This window comes from Macrobrachium nipponense, chromosome 36 (assembly GCF_015104395.2).
Source record: "Macrobrachium nipponense isolate FS-2020 chromosome 36, ASM1510439v2, whole genome shotgun sequence".
NCBI classification, from domain to species: Eukaryota; Metazoa; Arthropoda; class Malacostraca; order Decapoda; family Palaemonidae; genus Macrobrachium; species Macrobrachium nipponense.
Genome location: NC_087220.1, coordinates 27,179,287 through 27,205,676, shown reverse-complemented (window position 1 = coordinate 27,205,676; position 26,390 = coordinate 27,179,287). Strand labels below are relative to the sequence as shown.

General features: G+C 45.2%; 1 protein-coding gene across 2 annotated transcripts; it reads left to right on the top strand.

Annotated features, from left to right (window-relative positions):
* Positions 1-2,442: 2,442 nt before the first annotated feature.
* Positions 2,443-14,906, top strand: LOC135203526 (gastrula zinc finger protein XlCGF57.1-like). Of its 2 annotated transcripts, none has more exons than XM_064233262.1 (2): positions 2,443-4,443; positions 5,073-14,906. In XM_064233262.1, exon 2 carries the CDS (start codon positions 5,389-5,391, stop codon positions 7,225-7,227), a length of 1,839 nt encoding a protein of 612 aa, XP_064089332.1. In that variant the 5' UTR covers positions 2,443-4,443; positions 5,073-5,388; the 3' UTR covers positions 7,228-14,906. The 2 variants fall into 2 exon arrangements, with proteins under 2 accessions (XP_064089332.1, XP_064089331.1); XM_064233261.1 differs by having other exon boundaries at positions 2,443-4,521.
* Positions 14,907-26,390: the final 11,484 nt, after the last annotated feature.

The following is a 26,390-nucleotide window of genomic DNA, read 5'->3' as shown; positions in this document are numbered from 1 at the left end:
CACCTTGGGCGCCCGACACACCTACCTCAACCAACAAATCCTCCACCCCTACCGCCATGGGTTCGATGTTAAGGTCCAGGGCAGCAACGTCCGGGACCGACTCCTGGGCAGCTACGACCCCAAAGGATTGCTGGAGGTCTTTGCTGGATGGAGGCTATCAGAGGGGCCGCGGACAAGGGGTCAACATATCCAGTCGACTTGCCCGCAGGGAAGATCTGGACGGCCAGCTTCTTATCAAGAATATAAGGCTGGCCTTTGGCGGCGTTCTTAACCCGAAGCCGGCCCAACCCACGCTTTCAGGGTGGCGAGGGCGACTTCCCTCACACCAGTAGCCTGAAAGAAAAGCGAGATGAGCTTCTAGTGGTGGCACGGGGTTAACAAACTTATGATTAAGAGTTGTAGTAAATGATAATGAAGCCTATAATGGACTTACCCCATATCCCCAGCTGAGACGACCAGGTGTAGCAGATGGCGCAGGCTTCTGGGTGCAGACGATCATCCTGTTGAAAGACGTGGCACAGGGGGTGAGACCTACACTCATCGTGGCCGCAGGGGTTGAACAGCGTCGCGTTACACGCTGGGACCTGGCAGTTGGTAGCCTGTAAGTGGAAAGATACATGAGTACCAGGTACACACTTACAGTCTAACAGATGCTCCGCTGGTGCCGGAGCGATAAAGTTAGATTAAACCAGAGCCCCGCCAAAATACGTGTGGTAACCAGGTTGGTTGCGTGCCCTAGGCTATAGCTCCGCTGATGGCGGAGACGCAAAGGAAACCAACCAGGAGTGGTGGTAAAAGGAAACCACGACGTAAAATGGCGGGTATGGTAGAAAAATAATAATAACATTACACAATTCATTGTAAAATTAGGGTATATCCTTAAAATAATAATAATAATACAAACCTCTCTCCACCCGTCTACTAGAAGAGTGCACGGGTAAGAAGCAAGCTCCCTTCCGGTAGCGGGGGAGAGATGTAAGGATATAGTAGGCAAGCAACCGACCACTAGTAGTGCCCACCCCGCCCGCTAGCGGAGCCAGTAATCTATAACCAAAGGTGCCCCGGCTGCGACGGAAGGCTCCTTTCGTTATAGCGAGGGAGGTGGCTGAGCAACTGGGGAGGGGGGGAGGAGAAGGTCTCGGCGTAACACGGCGGGAGAGAGAGAGGGGGGAGGGATGGCCTACTCCTCCCCGCCTCACCGACTACCCGCTCGGAGACCCGGTACCTCATGAGTGGTCGCCCTATACCCCCTGCTGGGAGGAACCCCTGGTCACTTCAGAGAGGGAGAGAGAGAAGGCGACTGAGGTTGTCATGACAACCAAGGGGTCCCCCAGCCCCTCCCTATACCAGAGAGGGAGGGCAGGGGCAGGGTAAGGTGCGATGGAACACGTGACCGCAAGTGGCCTAGGCCGCGAGCAACACAACCGTGAGAGGGCCACGTGAAACCAGACTGGTACCAATACAAGGAACAAGCACCTAGGCTAGCCTAACACCCTAAATATAATAAATAAATACATCGAAAAGATGGAAAAGACACTTTTAGTAAAAGAAAAAGAAAGCCCAGGAGGAGGCAGACTGTTCCAAGAAACAGAAGCCTACTCGGAGCCGAGATAGCCGATGAAGAGCAAGAGCCGGGATGCTGGGCCGGAATAATAATAATAGCCCTAAATACCAAACTAAAAGACATGGTAGGAGGGCTAAACTAGCTAAAACTCGATGTAAAGAAACAATGAACGCAATATAGTAAGCCCATAAGTATAAGAAGTCCCAGTATGGAGGACCGGGAATTCTAAACGAGGCAGCATGGCGCCACCCCGAGGCAACCGGGGAACCGTATATGACCTATTAAGAGGAAAATACTGGTATCGGAAGACAAAATTGAGGTAAAACATTACTTATGAGTTACTTAACTTAGCCGTAGCAATAGCAGAGCGTTCCATGATGGTAGAAAAGGATAATCCCGAAAATCACAGCACAAGGAAAAATGCGTCTTGGACGCTAGCGCTAAAAATTAAGGATGTCCGCTAGGGGCGCTGCTGTCCGTGGCGTCCTCTAGTAGTAGTAGTAGCGACTGCATCGCCCGTTGGTATCAGCTCTCTCTTGGGGGGATTCTGATTGGAAGTTCTAATTGGTTATTGTCTCGTGGTAGTGTTCCACACTCGCCCCTATACCATACCGACACTTCTTTTTAAGAGTGAGCGAGTCAGTTTTACTGACATTTTCTTAATTTTGTTTTTCTCTGGTAATTTTTAGATTAATTTTACCTAGAAAGAATGATATTAAGGATCCTTTCATAGGCCGACACGAGCTGAGCCCAGAAATGATATTTTTCATAATAAAATGAATTTTTGAAACAGACTTACCTGGTAGTATATATAATTTAACCTTCCACCCTCCTCCCCTCTAGAGACTAGGGGCATGGAAGATCTGAGGAATAGTTGGAATGGTTCCAGGTACCTGGGTAGAGGGCGCACAGGTGGTACACCTGACTACCCAATCGGCGATTGCTGCGAGTTTTGAAATTCTGCCGTGACGTCACAGGGACTTAAGCTATATATATAACTACTAGGTAAATATGTTCAAAAATTTATTTTATTATGAAAATATCATTTTTTTCTCTTAGTGTTTGGACACTTAAAATTTTTTTTTTAAGATTTCTATCATCCTTTTGAACCCTGTCGTAATCCTCTACTCAGCATCTCAGATCTAGGTTGGAGAGCCCATTGAGGAACCAGAAGTTTCTGAAACGTGGTCCCCTGAAGTTCGAAACCTTTGCATCTATTTCATAGGGCTGAAAGTGTTCACTTAGGACTGCTTTGCTCCTCTACCATAGTTCACATAGAGTCCTATTGTATTTATATAAGGAGGGAGGCTCTGTCTCAAGTTCCCACTCAACCAACAGCAGGGGATTCCCTCTGTGGTTAGATCAATTAAGTCTGTTGATCATTCGATTATTCAAGGAATTGGAAAGTTCAGATAGACGTACTGAGCCGTCAGAAACATTTCCCTCCCACCATGGAACTTTGATCACCTGGTTTATTGGGATCTGTGGATTTTGTTGGGTAGACCGACTTTGAACCTTGGTGCCACTTCAAGGAACCTTTGCCCACTCCTCAAGTTTATTTTTTATGCTTTGCCAGCCTTCGGACAACTCCTTCACTGCATAGCTCCAGTTGCCACCTTGATAGCCATCAGATAAACCCTTAGCCACCGAGTTTCCACATGAGTAGAGGTGCTCCATGGCTTTACTGTTCCATATAACCAGGGCAACAGACAGGAAGTGCTAGATTTTTTCAGGCTTATTGTGACTTACAATGACAATTATCCTAGTTCTGACCCAGGAAGGGGTTTCTGAACCTGCTATGGTTTTTGGTGCTCAAGCCAAGATCCTTCCACCAACCATGTCTTCTCAGACATTCTAGTTTCAAGATATTCCATCAAGGATGGACCAATTGCCCAGACAACTGCAGGAAGCTAGTCATCCTTAAGAGTCTTTGTAAGACGTAATGTAGAGGCTATTGTAGGAGACCTAAGTCATTCCTCTTACACCACCTACCAGACTGAGCAATAAATTTTCTGAAGCTGGCGTCTCAGACTCAATGCCTCTTCATCCGAGACATCTGTGACCTGTGTGATGGATTACCTCTTTTTATCTAAGTGGATCTAGAATCTCTCTTATTCCTCCATTAGGAGTATTGGACCATGTTTAATCCATTATTCGGTGTTTACTTCGAGAATGGCAGGAATAGACTGACATCATAAGCTAAAGTTTCTTCCTGATACACTCCCAATAGGACTAGGAGGTGGACCTAGTTGCCTATACAAACAGTTGAAGTGTTACCCACAAAATTTTGAATTCAAGCTGCTGTATAAGTGGAACTTATAGCAATGTAATTACTTGGTATGTATCTATAAAACCTTATTTGTTTATAAAAATGTAATTTTTCATATGTTATATAAACCAGAGTCTTCACAATTGGAATCCACCTCAGCCACCCCACTCTGTCCTTGTAGCTGAAGGAAAAGTGAGTGGTGACAAGGCTACCGAAGCGTATTGCCCCGCTCACCCCCATCTCCAACACTTAATAACCTTGTTACCAACTTCAGTGACTGCCCCAGTTTGCATTGAAGGATACTGTTGTATAAAAGGCTCTGATTTTTTATAACAAAGATTTGCATGTGACAAGTTATGAGGTAGATTTTATGATTGTACAAATGTGCTTGCTTGTAACATGGGGTCAGTGAATTCTATAATGGACAGTTTGTGTTGGTAAAATATACTTTTTTAATGTATATCTTTTCAGATGCTACCAAGGAAAAGGAGTTCATATAGCTTTAGTTTTCAGGACACACAAAGGCATGTCTAGAAGACTTCAGTGTGCAAAAATCAGGAGTGGTCTTAAAATATCCAACATGATCGTTCTACAGGATTAGATGGCCTTGGTAAAGATGAGAAGAATTATTTCTTAATGAATTGTTAACCTCTGAATTACTCTGGAATGGTATTTTACAATACTTAAGGTAAAACATATAGTATCAGTTATGTAATTGTATTTGAAGCAGATCATGGAAAAGTTGTTTGAGTTTAGTTAAGAATAATTTGAATGTAGTTGAGTCATTTTATTGATATGCTGGATATAAATGTGTGAATAATTTTACCGAGATCAAGTTGATAGGTATTATGAAGTGGATGGAATACTAATGTTAAATTTTTGAATTGCTTTAGTAGTCTCTTAAGTGAAACAGAAAGTGAAGCCCAAACTGAGGTTATTTATCGGATATTTGAAGAGGTCATTTATTTCATATGTGAAGAGTGAAAAAAGGTAAAAGTAGAACACTTATGAAAATCTGCATTGGTGAATTATATTTTGAGTTCTCATGCACAGTGTTTTGTTACTGCTACATTCAGTTGAATGTTAGCAAAATATTTTCCACATTCTTTTTCATTATTAGTCTTAAGTTGTTTGGATGTTAGTGTATACCATGTGCTAGAAGTTAATTAAAAGGTTTATAGAAATTCCATTTGGTAGTAAACTTTAAAAGGATGAAATACTGATAGAAATCTATTTCAGGTTTTGTTATAACCAGCATCATGTGGTCAGATACGTATTGCAAGAGAACTTACGTCAGTTTTGAAGAAATATCTTAAGTATTCCAACAATTTGTAAGGAGTTTGTGTTATACGTTTGGAAGAATTGCTCTACCTGTAGATTTTTACCCACACTGGTTAAAACTGGTCAGAAATTGAGGAAAATATGTAAGTCAGTGAATACTATCTTGCTGCACATGAAATCTTAGATAATTAGAAGGCTCACTTTATATCATTTATTGGGGAAAACTGTGGTTGTCTGGTTGACCTATGTCGGTAGAGGTGATCTCTGCAGGATAATGGCTTTTATGTGTCAGAAGTGTGGGACCAGTTTTTATGAGGAGAGTGAACTTACCACACATGAGTGTGTTGAAAGTGAAGTTACCACAGCTGGCACGAAAGAAATCTCCTCAGTCTGTCAGATATGTGGCAAGGGGTTTTTACAAAAAAGTAAGCTAACGAGACACATGAGGACGCATACAGGAGAAAAGCCTTTCTTGTGTCAGGAATGTGGGAAGGGTTTTCGTCGTAAAGAACACCTTACCATACATATACGAACGCACACAGAAGAAAAGCCATTCATATGCCAAGTGTGTGGAAAATGCTTCAGCCGAAAGGAGCATGTTACAAAGCATTTGAAAATCCATACGAAGGAGAGGAGATTCTTTTGTCAGATATGTGGGAGAAGATTTGGTCAAAAAGTTCACCTCACTGTGCATATGAGAACCCATACGGGGGAAAAGCCGTTTGAGTGTCCCGAATGTGGGAAAAGATTCTGTCAGAAAGCCGAGCTGGGCTCACACAGAAGATCACATACGGGGGAAAAGCCATTTGTTTGTCAGGAATGTGGAAAAGGCTTTGGTCAGAAAGGGCATCTTGGCATACATATGAAAATTCACACAGGAGAACTGCCATATTTTTGTCAAGTGTGTGGGAAGGGATTTACTGATAAATGGAATTTGGATGATCACATGAAAATTCACAATAATGAGAAACCCTTCACTTGTGATGAATGTGGTAAGGAATTTATTTTGAAAAAATACTTTGCAAGACATCTGAAAACACACGAAAGGAAGAGGTTGTTGATGCAATCTGATCCTCCAGTGACATTAGACATGCAGTCTTCTGAGTTAGTGAACAGAGAAGAAAGTCCTTCTAACTTTGAGACTAAGTGTAAAAAAAGTTCAGAAAGTCAAGTTAATGCATCTGTGGGTATGAAAAATGGAGAGGAAATATATCCCATTGAAACACTTGAAGCTGTTTACATTAAGGAGGAAAGTGTGTACATTAAGGAGGAACCTTTCAACTGGACAGAGGAAGAGAAAGACAGTAACATCTGTATCAAGGAGCACGTTACAAAACATTTGAAAATCCGTACGAGGGAGAGGAGATTCTTTTGTCAGATATGTGGGAGAAGATTTGGTCAAAAAGGTCACCTCACTGTGCATATGAGAACCCATACAGGGGAAAAGCCGTTTGAGTGTCCCGAATGTGGGAGAAGATTCTGTCAGAAAGTCGAGCTGGACTCACACAGAAGATCACATACGGGGGAAAAGCCATTTGTTTGTCAGGAATGTGGAAAAGGCTTTGGTCAGAAAGGGCATCTTGCCAGACATATGACAATTCACACAGGAGAACTGCCATATTTTTGTCAAGTGTGTGGGAAGGGATTTACTGATAAATGGAACTTGGATGATCACATGAAAATTCACAATAATGAGAAACCCTTCACTTGTGATGAATGTGGTAGGGAATTTATTTTGAAAAAATACTTTTTAAGACATCTGAAAAGACACGAAAGGAAGAGGTTGATGCAATCTGATCCTCTAGTGACATTAGACATGCAGTCTTCTGAGTTAGTGAACAGAGAAGAAAGTTCTTCTGACTTTGAGACTAAGAGTAAAAAAAGTTCAGAAAGTCAAGTTAATGCATCTGTGGGTATGAAAAATGGAGAGGAAATATATCCCATTGAAAAACTTGAAGCTGTTTACATTAAGGAGGAAAGTGTGTACATTAAGGAGGAACCTTTCAACTGGACAGAGGAAGAGAAAGACAGTAACATCTGTATCAAGGAGAAACCTTTCAATTGGGCAATGAAGGGTGATAAGAGTGTTATAAAGGAGGAATCTGTCAGTTGAACAGTGAAAGGGGTTTGCGTGATGGAAATTCAGGGCTTGGTCAACCTTTTGCTTGATCTGATGTTTATAGAAGAAATAAATAACTTTCAAGAACCCAGATAATGTTGACAAAGATTTAGATTTATTAACTTATATTTTTGTTTTTATTTGTTAGGTTAAATGTATGTGAAACAATGTTTACATTAAAGATTAAATAAAAATATTGTATTAACTAAGTTTAAATAAGTTAAATAAATTGCTTGTTCTTTAAGCTGCTCATTCACTTTTATTGGAAGATAACTCGTTTCTTTGACAAGTGTACCCCCTAGATATTAACCATAAATGTAAATTTGTTCCGATATGTATACAAACCCTTGGTCCTTCAACAAGAGGAAGGTACTTAGCGGCAGCTGAACCGGTCGTAAGCTTCGGACAAGGGGGATCGGTAGTTAACTACTTGTCAGGCAGTTGGCGGTCAGCTTGACTGCGAGGAGAGGAGTCACTTTGCTTTCGGCCGCACTGGTGGATAGACGTGCTGCTCGCCTCTCTACCCGCTTTCAAGTCGTATGCTTGGTTTTCTTCACACCATGAAGGCTTTTCTCTTTTTCTCTCACTCTGTGTTTGTGCAAAGCTTCCATAAGTACGTGTCTGTATTTTTTATATTCATACACAAGTGATAGTGAATATTATGGATTCCTGAGAGCCGGAGAGACCCCCTCACCCCTCCCATCAGCCGCAGATTGTGCCCTGGTGTGGAGGGCCATAAGTGTGGGGCCTTTCGGTCCTCTGTAGAGGTAGACCCTCATGAATTTTGCACTCGGTGCCAAGGGCGAGAATGCTCTCGCACCGAGCCTTGTTGTGTGTGTATTGTTTATTTGGAGGAGCAGTGGGAGTGCTGTGGAGGGAGGAAGAAACTGCGTAAGCCGGCCAAGGAGTCATCGGAGGGTTCTCCAGTTGCTCCCTTTGTCACGGACACTTCTTCTTCCTTTCTCCCTCCATCTCAGCTCCCTCGTATGGCTCCTTCCCCTTTTTTTTTGGGGGGGGGATATCTCGCTCGTTCTCCTCTCTCGATCAGTTGAGCGTGGAGGACGGGGCTAGGTACCCTGATGTTCAGTTGTATTCGGGGTCGTCCGTTCGCTCGGGGTGGGAACTGTCCCGCCCCGGGCGAGGGGAAACCCCCCCACTTACTAACCCGACGCTGCTTCCTTCCTCAGATCTGCTTGCCACGGGGGACGATCTCGGCCGGGCCTGGTACTCGCTGGTGCTTCAGGGGACACCGAGTGTTCAGGGGCTGCTGAGTCATCTGGCGAGAGGGGCCAGGCCGGTAACTCATGGCCCAACCACCATGACAACCACGACGGTATCCACGCCTGGCTACACTGCTCCACCGCACCTGGTCTACACCCAGCACATTGCCATGGTTACCCCGACAGCTGCTGTTCAGGCGCCGCTGCCGGAGATGAAGAGGTTCACTATGACGCCCCCGCCTGGTTTTGCCGCTCTTGCTCCAGCCCCTGACTTCCGGTGTCCCAAGAGCTCTCCCCTGGACCTGCCTCCAGTACAGAGGATGCCGCTGGTTCCTGCCCCGCCTCCCGTTCCTGAGATTGCTGCCGCTCCAGTTCCAGTACCAGTTCCTGCTGCTGTTGTTCCTGCCCGTGGTGTTGCTGCCCCCACCCCAGGTCCTTCCGGACAGGTGCAGTCGGGCCCTGTTGCTTCAGCAACTGCCCCGGCTCCGTCCTGGATGGAAGACCTGATGGTGGTCCTGAGGAAGCTGATGAAGAAGAAGAAGAAGAGGAGGAAGGTGTCGTTGTTGTCTTCATCGTCTTCTTCGTCGTCGTTTGCCACCGCTTCCCCTTCGACTTCCCTAAGAAGGCTCGCTCTGAGACTTCTAAGGCTCTGTCCCACTCCGGTGGGACGGTTGGGACTTCCGCTGGTCCCCCTGTTCCTTCGGGAAGGGGGCCCGTCTCTCTTTCCCCAAGGAAGAAGAAGACGGGGACCAGAGGAGCGCCGGCTAACACCGGTACCTCCTCGCCTGGCGCCAGAGGTTCTGCCTCGGCGCCAGGTACCGTCTCGGCCTCTCCTGCGTGAGAGTTACCGAGTGTACGGTCACCCATGGGTGACTGTGCAGCCAAGACCCAGGCAACCAAGTCCGCTCGGTGCCAGGATCCAGGCACAGAGCGGAAGACTGGCGGGAGTCGCCCAGGTGACTCCCACCAGGCCAGCGATCGCTCTCGTGGCGATCCGCTGGTACCCAGGGTTGACGCGACAGTCCCAGACCGGCCGCGGGCTGAGGCGAGGAAGCGGTCCCCTCAGTCGCCCAAGCGGTGTGACGCACCGTGAGGACAGGCCTCGCTCCCACCGCGACAGCGAACTCTGCTGGTCCCCTGACCGCCGCACCTACCGGGACCGGGCGGAGAGGGGGACCAGCCCAGGACCGTCGCCGCTGTTCTCGGTCCAGTCGCTTTACCTGGGAGAGCCGCTCTACCAGGCCTGCAGCTCGATCGCCACCGCTGGTTGGCGATCGCCTGCAACCCCCCCATCACACTGGTTCTGCCGGTGGGGGAGGGGGGAGCGTCAGGTCTTCCTCTCCTATCCCTTCAACTTCCTCGGGCTACACCGGGAAGAGCGAGGCGATCAGGAGTGTTCGCGAGGGGCGCGCTCCTCGCGATCCCACCACGACGCCCTACGAACCTGTCATGGTCCTAGGACCGACCAGATCGTATGCGCAGCTGGCAGGAGGAGACCATGAGGGGTCTCGGGAGGTGTTCTCGCTGGGCGGGCTTGACGGTCCATCTCCGCAGGACGCAGTCACTCCCGAGATCCAGAGGTTGTTCGCGGAGGTTATTACGCTGATTCGTCAGCACAGCGACCTCGGGGAAGGATTGCCGCTCCCACCTTCCGAGCCTACATCGGGTTTGGAGTCATTCTGGGGACCCAAAAAGGAACCCAGGACGACGCTCTCGTCTCCAGACAGGAGGGTTCGCTTTGGTCCGGCAGGTCGTCCAAGCTCCTTCCCCCACCTCTACCGCGACAGAGGCGCTTTTACGTGCCATCAGAGGACCCTCTGCCGCCCAAACAGGTTAACCCGGAGCTAGCTAGGCTAACTCCAGGGGTGTCTCTGCAGCAGCTCTTGTCGGAGAACCTCTGGTTCTCGCAGCAAGAGGCACTTGCCTTGGAATCTACCGCTAAGGCATCATTCCAAGCAGTCTTCTGGATCGACCTATGGTCCCTCACAGTGTCTAAAGCTGCGGCCTCCTCAGGAAACATCACTCCTGAAGGGGACCCGGCTTTCGTGAGACTGTGCCAGTCTGGAGGTAGGGCTATCTCCTACCTGGCCCACCAGACGGCTAACCTGTGGGCCAACCTGGTTCTGAGGCGTAGGGACGCTGTCCTCCCTCAAGTGACCAGGGCAGCTGGGCGAGAGGTGGCCTTGGGTCTTCGCAACAGACCAGTGCGGAGTTCCTCCTCTCTCTTCCCCAGAGAGATGGTGGACGTTACGGTGGAACAACGGTGCATTGATGAAAGTGACCGTTTAGTCCACCAGGCAGTCTCCAAGGTGGCTGGGCAACCTCGAACGACTGCGGCTAAGCCTAAGAGTTTAGCTAGCGCTTCCTCTGTGGCTAAGACGATTGCTTTGTCGAAGCCGAGAGGAAAGACTGCCTTTGACTTCGACTGTAAGGAGTGACCGTAACCAGCCCTCCTCCCAGTCCTCCTCTCTCGAGGAGGAACCGGGAAGAAGTCGAAGAGAGGAGGAAAACGCTAGGGATGGCGTTCCCCCTCACCTGCTGCCGGAAGTGGGGGGTGTCTGGCGAGCCATTGGGCAACATAGCAGCGCTGCGGAGTGGAGACCTGGATAGTGAACGTCCTTTGGGAGGGATATTTACCGGTCTATCATCAGACGTATGTTCCCTGGTTCGGCCAAGGACGTGGCGCTTCGGCAGGAAGTAGAAACCATGCTGAGTAAACGTGCTGTGGAGATCATATGGGATCAGTTGCTGGGCTTCTACAGTCGACTTTTCCTGGTGGAGAAGTCCTCGGGGGGCTGGTGCCCGGTGATAGACCTCTCTCCCTTGAACCGATTCGTTTCCCAGACTCTGTTCACGATGGAAACAGCATGATCAGTGCTCGATTCCATCAGGGAGAACGACTTCATGCTTTCTGTGGATCTGAAGGACGTGTATTTCCAGATACCCATCCATCAATCCTCCAGGAAGTACCTCCGCTTCATCCTCAATGGGACGGTGTACCAATTCAGGGCACTTTGTTTCGGTCTCTCAACCGCCCCACAGGTGTTCACGCGAGTGTTCACTCTGGTGTCAGCTTGGGCCCACTCGGTAGGGATACGTCTTCTGAGGTATCTCGACGATTGGTTAGTCCTGGCGAGCTCCCGCGAGCTACAGGACATAGATCAACTCTTCGAATTCTGCTGCGATCTGGGGATTGTAGTGAATTGCGAAAAGTCAGATCTCGAGCCCAAGCAGAGGATGAAGTGCCTGGGCATGCTGATCGATACGGTAGCAGGGTGAGTCTTCCCCGCGGATTCGCGGATCAGCAGGTTCAGGGAGGCAGCAGGGCGGTTTCTGTCCCTACAAGAGCAGCCAACTCAGCAGTGGCAGGTCGTGATCGGTCACCCGTCGTCTCTCGAGAAGCTAGTCCCTCACGGGCGTCTTCACCTGCGGTCTCTTCAATGGAGACTAAAGGAGTGTTGGTCACAGGCAAGAGACCCACCTTTCTTCCCCGTGTCCCTCACGGAGGAGGTGAGGCAGGACCTAGCCTGGTGGCTGGACGACGGGAATCTCGTAAGAGGAGTGCCTCTTCGCATCCCCCAACCCGGAGATGTTGCTGTTTTCAGACGCATCAACCAAGGGATGGGGCGCACACCTGGAGGAGTTGCTGGCTGCAGGTGTGTGGAACCATCACGACAGGCACCTTCACATCAACATCCTGGAGCTCAAGGCAGCGTTCTTCGCTCTCCAAGAGTTCCAAAATCGTCTGGTGGGACACTCAGTGGTGTGGATGAGCATCAACACCACGGTAGTGGCATATGTCAGCAAACGGGGGCCTAGTGTCCCTCCCGTTGCATCAGTTGACGTTGCGGGTGCACAAGTGGGCCGTGGCACACTCAGTAGAGCTGTCAGCCCGCTACATTCCAGGCAAGAGGAATATAGTAGCCGACAAGCTCAGCCGTCGGGATCAGGTGATAGGAGCCGAGCGGTCCCTTCACCCAGACGCGGCGGAAAGGCTCTTCAACCTGTGGGGGCGTCCAGTCGTAAATCTGTTCGCCACCCGGCACAACAGAAAACTCCAGGTTTTCTACTTGGTTGTGCCGGACCCATGGGCAGCTGCAGAGGAGGCTCTTCAACACCCGTGAGACAGCCTCTTTGTGTATGCCTTTCCCCCGTTCTGTCTGATTCACAGGGTGATCAGCAGGGCGCTGGTCACCTCGAACCTTCGGATGATCCTGCTGGCTCTGCTCGCTGAAGCACCGAGAGAGATTCCCCCCTGGCACAACCTCCTGTGCCAGCCACACGTAGAACGGTACCACTGGTCGGTCGAGTCCGTGTCTTCACGGCTGGCTGTTATCCACCATCTCTTGCGAGCGAGAGGTTTTTCTCGCAGCGCAGCAACAGAGATGGCTGGGTACCTCAAACAGTCCTCTGCAGCTGTATACCAGGGAAAGTGGTCTGTCTTCTGTGGTTGGTGTCGTGGACTCTCAGAGCCACTATTCAACAGGTAGCAGATTTCCTCGTTTTTCTTCGCCGAGAGAAGCTCCTCTCCGTCTTTGCAGTTAAAGGCTACAGAGCCGCCCTTGCCCTAGTCCGTAAACTGCGAGGAGTGGATATCTCCTCCTTCTTCGAGATCTCCCTCCTTATGAAGAGCTTCGAGAGGTCTTGCCCACCCAGGGAACTCAGGCCCCCGGGGTGGGATGTGACTCTCGTCCTTAGGAGTTTGACTCGGAAGATCCTTTGAGCCACCCCGAGAGTCGTCAGACAGGGATCTTACCCTCAAGACCCTCTTCCTGCTGGCCTTGGCATCGACGAAGAGAGGAGGGGAACTTCATGGTCTTTCCTTTGACGTTAAGCATTCCAGGGGATGGGGATCCGTGACTCGATTTCGTCCCGAACTTCTTGGCGAAGACGCAGAATCCTTCGGTCCCTGACGACCGGTTCGAGTCTTTCACGATCCCCTCCCTGAAGGACTTCACTGATAATGATGCGGATGAGATGCTGCTTTCTCCTGTGAGGGCGCTACGGTGCTATCTGAAGAGAGCTCGACACCTCAGGCCTGAGTGTCGACGCCTCTTTGTTAGCACCGGGGTTACCAAGAAAGAGGTTTCCAAGAACAATCTTTCTGGCTGCGTGAGGTGATCAGGAGGGCTTACGACGCGGATGGTAGTGACGACACCCGTACCCTTCGTCCGAGAGCTCATGAAGTCAGAGGTATTGGTTCAATCCTTGCGTTCCGCAAGAACTTCTCCATGGCGCAGGTTCTGAAGGCAGGGGTTTGGGCCAACCAAACCACCTTCACTTCCTTCTACCTTCGGGATATTACCCACAGGTTCTTGGACACCTTTTCCTTGGGACCCATGGTGGCTGCTCAACAAGTTGTGTAGTTTACCCAGCACCCGAGCAGACAGAACAGCATCGCATCCTTGTGTGACTGCATGAATGGAAGAGTGAAAGAGTGTGACTGGCTTCTCTTACTCCTTCGTTCTTTCTCCTCTACCTGTAGGCAGAGGGCCACGGTCGTCACAACGCTGAACAGGAAGCAGATGCAGGTAAGCTACACGACTGAGCTCCATCGTATCCCTTTCAGTAGGGATAGGAGTATTTATCCACCACTCCCCAACAAGGGGGCGAGTGGAAGCCAACAAGAGACATACCCATGACTTCATATTGGCTCTTGAAGTAGGAACTAGTTCTTGTGTTTTTGCTATTTATAAGAGGTACGCTTGCCTCCCTCTTATAAATTTGGTCCGGAAGTCTGACCACTGATCCTGCGGTGCACACCCCGATCAGCTGGGCAGAGGTTAGGATCCCTCCCTTTGCTCTTACGACTAGGGAGGGAACCAAGGTCGGACGAACACCAGTCTGTTCATAAGACTCAGATTCCACCCACCAATAAGTGAGTCTTCCTATTGTTAAAGGACCGAGGGTTTGTATACGTATCGGAACAAATAACAATTTGTCGAAAATTGTATTTTTTCTAACTATAGAAACCTGAGGTCCTTTACACATAGTCCCACCTCATGCCACCCCTCACTCTGCGTTTCCTAGGCCTAAAGCAAAGTGACTCCTCTCCTCGCAGTCGAGCTGACCGCCAAGTGCCGGACAAGTAGTTAACTATCGAACCCCCTTGTTCGAAGCTTACGACCTGTTCAGCTGCCGCTAAGTACCTTCCTATTGTTAAAGGACCTCAGGATTGCATAGTTAGGAAAAATACAATTTTCGACAAATTGTTATACTATACTTGTTAAAGTCAAAGGGAATTTCACACACTTTTTTTTTTTTTTTTTTTTTTTTTTTTTTTTTTATAAGAAGGTCAACATCGTAGCTTCATGGCAGATTCTATGGTGTCAAAATTGGCTGACTTTGGCTTTGAAGCCTGTAGGCAAGTGCCAACCAACAAGTTCAAATTGAGCTCCCAGATTTTGGAATGATATGAACATTTTGTAATTTTGAATTATAGTCCTAAACAACCGTCAGTGTTTTATTCATCTCCAATTAAATTATAACATAGAAACACACTGCTGTTTTGATCATAACACACTTGTACATAGAGCAATGTGACATGTAAACAAATGCTCTTACTTACATAGCTGCACTTTTTCATGTGAAAGTAGTATATTTGCTTTATAAGTTAGAAATTACATTTTTGCTTGGTGTTGGATGTAGTCCAACGGTTTGGAGAGTTCTGCCCTACATGATCTCAGAAAATTCCCTAATGTGGAAGACCGTTGTGTGCATTCCACTGGGTCAAGTCCTCTTAGTAGTTGTGAGAAAGGGTCTTTTGCTATGTTAGTTTGAGTGATAGAAAAGCCTTGATACTGAGTGTGATGACAATAAAACACTTGGCTGCAGCTTCCCAAGCTTTACTTAACTTAAACCATTACTACAGTCTGAAACAAACACAAATTCCTTCCTTAATAACCTAGTACAGTACAGGCAGTCCCTGGGTTACGACGGGGGTTCCGTCTTGAGACGCGTTGTAAGCCGAAAATCACCGTAAGCCGGAACATCGTCAAAAATCCTAAGAAAACCTTACTTTTAATGCTTTGGGTGCATTGAAAACTGTAAACTGCATTCTTACTACATTTTTCATCAAAAAACCTTCAAATATTGATTAATTTGCATTTTTGGTGTCGTAGGCATCGTAACCCTGGAACATGCGTCGTAACCCTGGAAATAATGTCTGAAGAATATAATTGAGAAGTGCCTTAACCTCGGAACGTCGTAAGCCGAACCCGTCGTAACCCGGGACTGCCTTATATTTATAATGACAACAGTAAATGATAAATATCCCTTACAATGCTAGTAATCCTTACCCTAAAATATTACTAATAATTACCTAACAGATATGTAGGCATGGTGTATGGACCACCATTGTCTCTCAGAGTCGCGTATGTAAAGAAAGTGAGATAATGCTTCTTGATGGGATAACACTTTTATCAAACTTGGGTTACACAACAGAGAAGGAGAAGGCAGGAGCAAAACATATATACCACACTGGGTACTTAACAAAGTACTATTAGTTCTGCTTTAGATATAAATAAGAGAATTGTTAATGAGGTAAATTAGCTGTCCTTTGTTTCAGTTAGCCTGAATATGTAATGTTATACTGTATAGTAGTTTGTATGCCTCTAACAAGGATTCTGTAATGCCAGCCCATCGCCATAAGTTGATTTCCCACTGTAAGTTGGTGTTTCCCCATTATCAGTGCTTTAACGGCACTTACGGCGGCGTATTTTGATGTTGCAGTTAACTTAATGCTTATGCTTGTCGTTAGCATTGTTGATGGCACTTACGGCACCGTAACTTGATGCACAGGGAGCACCAATAACGTCAATCAAACTTCATGAGAACCGCCATTACAGAGATCGTTTACATTGCAGACATGGGCAAGCCAGCATCAGAGTTCACAACCAATAAGAGCAATAAGGGTCCTATCAGAAAGGGCGCTCACACTTGCATACTACATTGCTCTAAAGGTTCATTCCTGATTATCACTTAAAACCATTTAATGCTGTGTTAATGATCTTTCTTTTGTGATCTGAGAAAGAGACAATAAGTTGCACCCACTCTAACTTCCTCTTTTCAACATCTCAAGCACTGAATTGATGAAGTGCTCCAGTGCTTGGCTTGACAGCCGAAATTTCGTGAAATTGGTCAACCCAAGGACCAGCTGAATATTTCATTGCCATATATCACAGATACTGACTCATGTTTCATAAGCGTTTCTCCGTAGTGATTAAGACAAATATTACTGCAAATTAGTTGTCTATTCAAACTTTTCACATTCACATCACAAGAATATGTGACAGTTGCTGAGAATTTTATTTGTAATTTAGTATTAATGTTGTATGGAATGTCCATTGATGAGTGAATGCATGTGCACTTATGCACATGCATGATCATGAATGGTGTGCTTTGTCTTAGCATCATATCTGGCTATGTAACATTACAGTGGTAATAATCCCTGTGGAAGTACAGACTGGTCTGTGACTACCAGCTACACACATCAGTTTGTGAATCCAAACTGATAGGGTTAGCTGTCCACTGCATTGGGTATTCAAATATGTTCTGGAACCTTTAGAACATTACTACTAGTTTTCCATGAATTTTAGAAGAGAGCAGTCTGAGACATGCTACCTTACTCAAGCATCTGCAAGAATAAGCTTTAAGTTTGTTTCTTTTAGAATGTAACTGAGGTCTGGTGCAAGATCCTGAAACCTTTTCAGACAAGACATGTGGATATTAATATCCGTGGTTAAAAAATGTGTGAAGTGGATAACGCCACTGCTCCTCCTTGTTTTTATCAAAAGCTTCTTGCTGTTGTAAAACTGCAATGAAAAAAAAGTGTAGTTGGGACCAAATTCCTAGAACATATATCACAATAAACAGTTCATTAAAAAATTTAAAGTGATAACTTAAAATCAATAGTAAATGGAGTTGGATGTGCAAATGTATTCAAATACAGTATATACTTAGCCAGTTTACTGATGAACATATCTGTTATCACTATAGAACTAACAATTACTGTATTGTCCAACTACAGTCATTTATTTAGATTGTAAAAGTACTTGGTATGTAAATTTGTATAATGGATTTCATCCCTAAATTCATTATGCTCTAGAATGGCTTTTCTATGTCCCATATTGTAAGCCCAGTTCTTCAATGCAGTTAGGATTTGTGTGGTGCAGTGAAGAACTGGGCAGAGGTATTGGTGTAGTTTTTTTTTTTCACGAAGGTAGTTGCTGCAGTATCACTAGAGGAGTTTTTAAATCAAATCAAAAAGATCAGAGCATCCAGGCTAAAACTGGACCTGTGTTGATTCTGTCTTATTTGAGATGAATCTTACCCACTGCTAAATTAGCTATATCTCCCCTAGGATATCTTCCGCCGGAAGTAAAACCAATAACATCAGGCTATGTAGGAATGTTTTGGTGTAACCAGGATGGTGAAATTGGAAGTTTATCAACATTCCTTTGTACTGGCATGGGTACAGGGTGTGATTTTGGAACTACTAGATGTGAAGAATGTAGGGAATTGTTCTGAGAAATTTATGCCTGAATATGTCAGATATAGGAAGACTGGAACTAATAGATTGCAAAAGCAATTAGTTAGATCAGGGCTTAAACCTGTCAGGCTATCCCTACTCAGACTAGGCATTTTAGTAGGCTAGTATTGACTTCCATTGTAGCTCCGCCTTCTACTCCCCAGTCGGTTCAGGAAAAGCGTAACAAGAAGTTAGAACCTTAACTTATTTTTAGTTCTAATACAGTTTGAACCTAGTTCATGACGGGAACTTTCCGAATCCCTCCAGTGTGCGCTCATTTTCGCATTCTCTGTTAGAAGTAAGGTGTTGGTGCCCTCGTCTGTACGTAGCCCGAGCCTAGGACTCCCCTGCGATAGTTGGAAACGTCTGCTGCCAGGGAACTGGGTTGGTTCTCAGGACGATGAGATTCAGTGCCCTCCAATACCTGCTACGCCCTTTTCATGGTCTGAATATCGTTTAAAGCGTTAGCCAAAGGACCGTTAAAGAGTTCACATAAGGACCATTTCGGTAAGTGTTAATGCTCGCTCCGTAGGCGCATTCTATTTTCTTCAACACCTAGTTTGAGGTGTTAGCATGCATAGGCTTAATAATATATGATATAGGTGTAGACATTTTATTGAGATGATAATGTACAGTAAGAACCCTTGACTCACGAACACAATCCGTTCCTAGACCTTGGTCGTGTTCCAAATTGTTCGTGACTCGGAGCTAATTTCCCCATAAGGTTTAATGGGAATAATATTAATTGGTTCTCGACCCCTACGAACCATATATTATGTATATTTTGCCTTATTTTACACAGATAATGTAAAAGTCAGTGTAAAAAACCTTAATATATCTAATAATATAATTTAAAATGGTAAACTAACACTATAAAACGTTTGTAAAGTGAACACTTACTATTGACTGGCGAGGACTTCTGGCTTGACGGACAAGAGAAGAGGAGGGTGGTGGGTGGGAGGAGGTTATTGTGCGGAAGGAGACCCTCCCCCATCCAGGTCGGGGAGATCTCGTTCCGGAGAATTCAACTCTTCTAGGTTTTTTTTGGTGAACGTTTAATCCACAAACTTATCCAATGTCTGTTGCCTTTTCCTTCCTTGCATAACTTTTCTGAAATGGCTCATTAAATTTTCATTGAGCATATTCACGATCCTGTTTCGTAACAATTTTGTCCGGATGATACAATTCAAGGAAGCACTGGACATCATTCCACTTTTCCAATGCAGCTTTTATCACATCACTGCTGACATCTGTAACTTCCTCCCCAGCCTCCTGCTTCGTCAGTTGATTGCTCCCGAGCAAGTTGCTCCTGCTGCTCTTTGTGGAGTTGAACAAGTTCGTCCGCAGTCAAATCTTCTGAATGTTCAGCGACCAATTCTTCAACATCTTCGTCGTTGACTTGTAGACCCATACTGTTGCCCATGGACACAATTTCTTGCACAATCTCTGCATCGAAGCCCTCAAAGTCACGGACAGTTACGCACTGGGGCCAAAGTTTCCGCCACGCAGAATTTAATTGCGGTACGTAACTTCAGTCCATGCGTTATCATGAGGGTTATGCAGTGAAAAACATTAAAGTGCTTCTTCCAAAATTCTTTTAAGGTTAATTTTGTCTCTTCAGTTACATGGAAGAATCTGGAGAAGAGCGCCTTCGTATATAATTCTCCTTAAAATTGCCTAAAATGACTTGTTGGTCCATGGGCTGGAGAACAAGAGGTCGTGTTGGGTGGAAGGAACTTGAACTGAATGAAGTCATGTTCACTGCAGTCAGCCAAGTACGAAGGGTGTGCCGGGGCATTATCCATGATCAGAAGGCACCGCAGGGTAGCTTGTTCTCTGTTAGGTACTGACTCACGGTCGGCGCAAACACTTCATCAATCCACTCCATAAAAAGTTCCGTCACCCATGCTTTTGTATTGGCCCTCCACATTACAGGCAGTCTGGCCTTATTTACGTTGTGCTGCTTAAAGGCACGCGGGTTATTTGAATGGTAGACAAGTAGCGGCTTTAGTTTCAAGTCGCCACTTGCGTTTGAGCATAACAAAGCGTAAGCCTATCCTTCATTGGCTTGTGGCCTGGGAGCGCCTTCTCTTCTTGGGTGATAAATGTCCTGTTGGGCATCTTCTTCCAGAAGAGGCCCGTTTCATCACAATTGAAAATCTGTTGAGCGACGTATCCTTCGGCCTCCACGAACTCGGCAAACTCAGTCACGAATGCCTCAGCAGCAGCCTTGTCTGCGCTAGCAGCCTCACCATGCCTAATTACAGAGTGAATTCCAGTTCTTTTCTTGAAGTTATCAAACCACCCTTTACTAGCCTTAAAATCATCTGGCGTGGCACTAGTAGAAGGAGTTTCCTTCAGCAAACTCTGATACACTTGCCGAGCTTTCTCGCAGATGATCGGCTCGTTTACACTATCACCTGCCATCTGTTTCTCATGTACCCACTTCAAAATTATTTTTTCTGCCTCTTCGAGGGTTTGCGATCTCATCTTGGTTAGTACTGTCACTCCCTTCGCACATTTGCTTCTTGTTTAATGGCATCCGTTAGTTTTTTCCAAAATTGTCGAAATTGTCGGAACTTGGCCATCTTATTGTACTCACTTGCGATATCGGTCACGCGAACACCACGTTCAAACTTTTCTATAATTTCTTTCTTTATTTCAATGGTTATCTTCCTCTGCACCCATCTTCTCACCATCACTCTTCACTTTCTTACTTTCACCACCACTCTTCACTTTCTTAGGGCCCATTATGAAGAAAATCACAAGTTTTAGCGCAAAAAATGCTAAGCGAATTGACGAACGTCTTGTACACAATGAGATGAGACAAAGAGCGATGCGTGGGTGACGCCGTGCGTGGGCGGCTGGAGGATGGCTGTTCCCATGGCAACTCTAACGCTCTCACGTGTGCTGGGCGATTTCGCGCATTTTTCAAATGTTTGTGTCTAAAAATTAGTTTGTGAAACAAAGTGAATTGTTATTTTCCAGAAATTTCCAGCATTTTTCAAATGTTCATGTCTCAAAATTAGTTCATGACCCAAACAGAATTTTTATTTTCCGCATTTTTTTTTGTTCGTATCTCAAAGTTAGTTCGTAGGTCAAGGGTGAAATTTTACCTATAATTTTGGTCGGGGATCGAGTTGTACGTGGGTCAATGCGTTCGTGAGTCAAGGGTCTACTGTATCTGTAGCGAGTTTTACACGTTTAGATATGTCGACTCGGTCGACTGTTTATCTCTCATGTTTTGGTTATTCTAAATTCTTGTATGCTAGCATATTCCTTTTTCTTCGTAATGCTTGTGTTTGTTCTTTGCGTGCTTCCTCTTCGGCTATCGGCAAATCTCTTACTACTGCCTCGATTAATGTTTCTCTTTCAAGTTTACACTGTCTGTAGTATCTACAGTTCTCGCCGAGTTAGATATTCTAGCTTCAGAAATTTCTTACTTAGTTTCCTATAGGAATGCTTTCAAGTATGTACGAATGCTTTCGGACGAGGCGGGAGCATTGTTGTAACTCCTCTCCCACTGCCTTCCACTTTTGGCGCCTCCCTCTCTCTCCTGACGACTCGTGTGGACTGCGGACCAAGGTTCCCAGACATACGATAATTCTCGTCCGAGTACAGTAATTTGACCATCTGTACGATAAATGATTATTAATCAAAATACGATAATTTGAAGAGATTTGGTACGATAATTTGGTCTGATACATCGGGGAACCCTGCTGTGGACATTGTTGACTCGTGTGAACGCGGTTGACTCGTGCTGAGTGCGGACTTGGCTGAGTCCCGAGTTGCTTAAACTGTCTTATTCTCAATGTCGTGGATTCGATACTGCACTCAGCTGCTGTCACCTCTTATCGACAAGTGTCGCTTTTTTTTGCCAAGGGTTGCGGAGAAAGAGCAATCCTTTAAGCTCTTTGTTTACCTCCTGTTGGCAGCTGTCTCCTCCCGTCGCCTGCTGACGGAAGAAGAGTTTGAATGGAGTTGGAGGAACTCGTTTGGGCCTGTCAGTGTTTGTTGCCACAATACGCCTTGCTGTATCCTCATTTTGTTGAGGATAGAGGCCACATAGAGAATATATCTTAATTGTCTTTGCATATTTTGGCGCACTCTTAAATAATGGAGAAGAGAACCAACGCTTTCTCCAATTTGAGAGCATTTCGTAACTTTTCCCGTCCTCGGACACAATCTCCCTTTGTCTGCCTTGGCTTGTCGTCTTGTCTTTTAAAGTAGCGGAGAGCCGAAGGCCGACTTTTGCTGTACAACGCTTATTGGTCCTTTAACCGTCTTTAATAGGAGGTTCGCTTTCTTTCTCTTTCCTATGGGGAAATGAACTCAAGACTGGCAGACATGCTGATGGATTTTCAGTCTGCTTGAGTTATTACCTTTTATATACGTTGTCTCATCTCTGCAACTTCTTAGGGAGGTGGAGATGCCAACCCAGCGGGAGTTTTTTTAGTGAGGAAACAAGTAACTAAAACAAGTAACTCTTTTCTGATGCTGCAGGGTAATGTCCTCATGCTTTATACTCACTCTATTTGGAAGAAGTGAGACACTTTCGCTTCCTGTCTGATTATGCAGTTCGGGATTATCTATTGGTAGTCTTATTTTATACCTTTCGGGGATAAGTGCAGATTCAGGTTCTGGGATATGGACAGTTGCAGCCTCCTAACATACATGGAGAGACTTGGGACCAGCATGTTATATGGTGGAGATGGTGAAGGGCAGTTGTGATTCTTTGTGATTATCCTCCACTGGTTTATTCTCCTTATAGCTTCCCTTGTCTTCAGCAGATCTCTCTCATAAGTCTCTTTTAGTAGGAGATTGTATATAGAGGGAATGATGGTCCAAGGGTAATTCTTTAGGAAGACACCCATAAGTAATTGGAAATATTCTTGGACATTGGAGACTGAATAACAGTAAGTGTCTACCCATATACTTGTTGGTTTTCTAGCATGGTTTTAGTGCCTTTCCAAAGAATGGTCAGACTTGTGGTACACATGCAGAATTATTCATTCCATTTACCATACATACACAGTCATGTAAGTTCCTTCAAAGGGTTTTTACTAGAAGGTATTGCTGTTCTGTGCACTTTGTTTGGGTTAGTGTGCAGCCCTCTGTAAGTTATGTCAGGGACTTGTTGCCCATTGGTAGATGGTGTCGACTTTAGGAGCAAGACACTTCTACTGAATCAGTTATTCAAGTTAGCCCACTCTGTCAACAGTATTCCAAAGGCCAAGGACCTGTTGCTTCTTCTGGCCCAATTTCTATGCACTATATTGTTGATTCTTTATATCCCCATTCTTATCTATGGGGATGATATTTAATTATGCATGTTTGTCGGTCAAGATGAATAGGCATGTGCTGCTTGAAGATTTTAGACCGGAAAGAAACTTCCTATATGGTAAGGGCTTTTCCTCATTAGGAAACATGGCCTTATGGGTTATTTTCAGATAATCGTGCTCAATTAATGTATGGTTTCAGCGTAAGAATTACGACTTACAAATAACTTTAATTAAATTTGTAAGTAATCCAGAACCAACTTTGGCTCCAGGACTGTAGGAGGGACACTTTAACCAGGAATCGTCCATTTGGTTCTTAAACCTAAGTCCAAGTTTTGGTCTTTTCCCTCTGTCATGCAACACAGAGTTTAACTAGTGTCATTAACCTTTCATGCAACATAGAATGGTCAACTACACCTGGTAAAACTTTTTAGATGTCAGGGCAGTGGAAAGACATCAGGATGCTAAGCAGGTTTATTCCCAGTCAGAAACAAAGTCTTTGTGGGAAGTTTGCTGCTTTGAGTGAAATGAAACAACATATTGGTTTGATCATCCATCCTGTGGAAGGACTGTTTTAGCAATCAGTGATTCAGGAAGAACAACTGCCTACAAGGGCCCTGACATCCATAAGTTTGGCACTTGGGTGTATTTAAGGAACACTCATTTAGCTTCCTAGCATGTAGATGAACAGGGACAGCCGAATGATTACTACCACTTTGTTGGCCCTCAGGCTTGAGCAGTGGATGTTTCCTTAAATTTTGCCTAATTCAGACTCATAAGCCTGCCCCTTGTATCTACTCTGAATTCTATTGAGCAATTTCATGTTCAAGAATTGCTTAGTCTCCTGTAGAGCCCTTGTAGCCTCAGGGCAAAACTTTTCAGAATTTCCAATGCTCTTGGTAGATGTCTCATTCTTCCGTTGAGAAGAATCAACTCTACTACACAATTCCATACAGTTCCATTGACATAGGCATCTCCTTAACTGCTTGGAGAGGTTAGAATGTCCCCTCCCAATAAAGGGATTTTGACGTAGGAAAAATCTATTTCTGGGGGAAGACCTGTCGCCCGATGAAAAATCCCTGTAACTCATTTTTCTAGTATAAATAAACTCTATAATATACCAGAGAAAAAACTAACATGGTTATGCTGAAGTTACTACCCTCAGCGCGATCACCCAAAGGGTGTCGGTATAAGTATAGGGGGGCGTTATGTTACCACAAACCACAGGACTTCTGCCATTTAGAAGGTTCCCTTCAAAATCCCCCTCTTTGGTGGGAGCCGTTACAACGAAATCCTACCACCCGTCCTCGCTCGCCACTACTACTACTACCCACGCGCTACAATCCCATTCCTGAAAATAGTTCTACAAACTTGGATTAGTCAGGGTGGGAACAGAATGATAATAGGGTTAGGGTTCATCGGGCGACACAGGTCTTCCCCCAGAAATAGAATTTTCCTACGTCAAAATCCCTTTTCTGGGTTCGACCTGTGTCTGCCGATGAAAACATACCAAAGAATGTTATACAAGTTTTTAGTCCAAAATTATGTGTAAAACCGGGTTAATGATATCCAGAATAAGGAGTTATAAATAGTTTTACTATTTAGTCTTAATATTACAACTTAAACTAGTAACTTAATATTTGTGAGAAATAAATTCTTAATATACAATTAATCACAACAGTATTAAAATATACAATACTGAAAAATATATATGTTCTTAGCTGGTTGGTCACGATTATATGTTATACACGACAAACCAAACCAAAAGCGCCTATAGTACTTCTATAGTAGTACTTGAAAGTAATATTTATATACAAATGTACAATTTCATACAATAATCCGGTAGCGGGATCAACAACAAGCGTCTAGTCCAGTCCGGAAAAAAAGTATGGTGGGGAGTGTGAGCAAGTCATGCAGGTAGAAGGGTCATGCAAAGGGAGATAGTAAAAGGAATAGCTCTATTTAAAGATTTCTAAGGAGAACCGTCAGTCTGTTCTTCAGGAACAACCACAGCACCAGCTGCCACTGCTGAAAATTTTAGGGCCTGTAGATTTACTAGGTAGTGGCGTTTAAACACTGCTGGGGACTTCCAACCTGTGTACTTTTTTAGGTCGTCAAACTTCATGTTTTGCAAATAATTAATTGAGGTGGCAACTGCTCGGATATCATGGACATGTGGGACTGAATCCGGATTAGCTTGCTTAATAAAATAAAGTATCTGTTGCCTAATTCCTCTTAGAGTTATCGTGCCTCCTTTTTCTCTAAGAAAAAGAGGGCCTGTTGTTACTTGAGATGTTCTGGTCATAAAGGTTTTAAGTGTATGAACAGGACATAATGATTTATCTTCTGGAAGAGGAAGAATTTCCCAAGGTGTCCACCTATTCTGTGGATCTTCATTTTTCGCTAAAAATTGTATATCTGGTGAAAGTAAGACTTTCCCAGATTGGAGGAATTCCACATGTCGTGGATTCCTAGAAAGGGCTGACAATTCAGAAATTCTAGCTCCAGAAGACAGAGCTACTAAAAATAATGTTTTTCTTAGTAGTGCTGAATAAGAACAGTTCTTCTTCTTCCCAGCTTGTTCCCATTTTTATATGGGGTCGCCGTTTCGGATGAGCCGTTTCCATCTATTTCTATCCTGCGCTTCTGCCTCATCAATTCCCTTCTCATGTAAGTCTCCTCTCACACAGTCCTTCCATCTCTTTCTTGGTCTCCCTCTTTTTCTTCTTCCTTGCACCTCCACCCCCATAGTATGTCTCCCAGCCTGGTCCTCATCTCTCCTCAACAGGTGTCCATACCATCTCAACCTCCCCTCCTGTACTTTCTTTGATACTTCCACCACCTTAGTCGACCCCCTTATGTAGTCATTTCTGATCCTATCCTCTCTTGTCACCCCAGACATCCACCTAAGCATTCTCATTTCTGCCACATCCATCTTCTTCTGCTCTGTTTTTCTCATGCTTGCTGTTTCCTTACCATACAGCATTGCTGTTCTTACCACCGTCTTGTGAAATTTTCCTTTTAACCTAAGCGGCACTCTTTTGTAACAGATAATCCTTATTGCTTGTTCCCTCATAACCTTGTTGTCTTGAGATAACAATCCTTATTGCTTGTTCCCTCGTAACCTTG

Coding starts and splice junctions, on each gene's coding strand:
- LOC135203526 (XM_064233262.1), top strand. CDS start 5,389: ATGGCTTTTATGTGTCAGAAGTGTGGGACCAGTTTTTATGAGGAGAGT.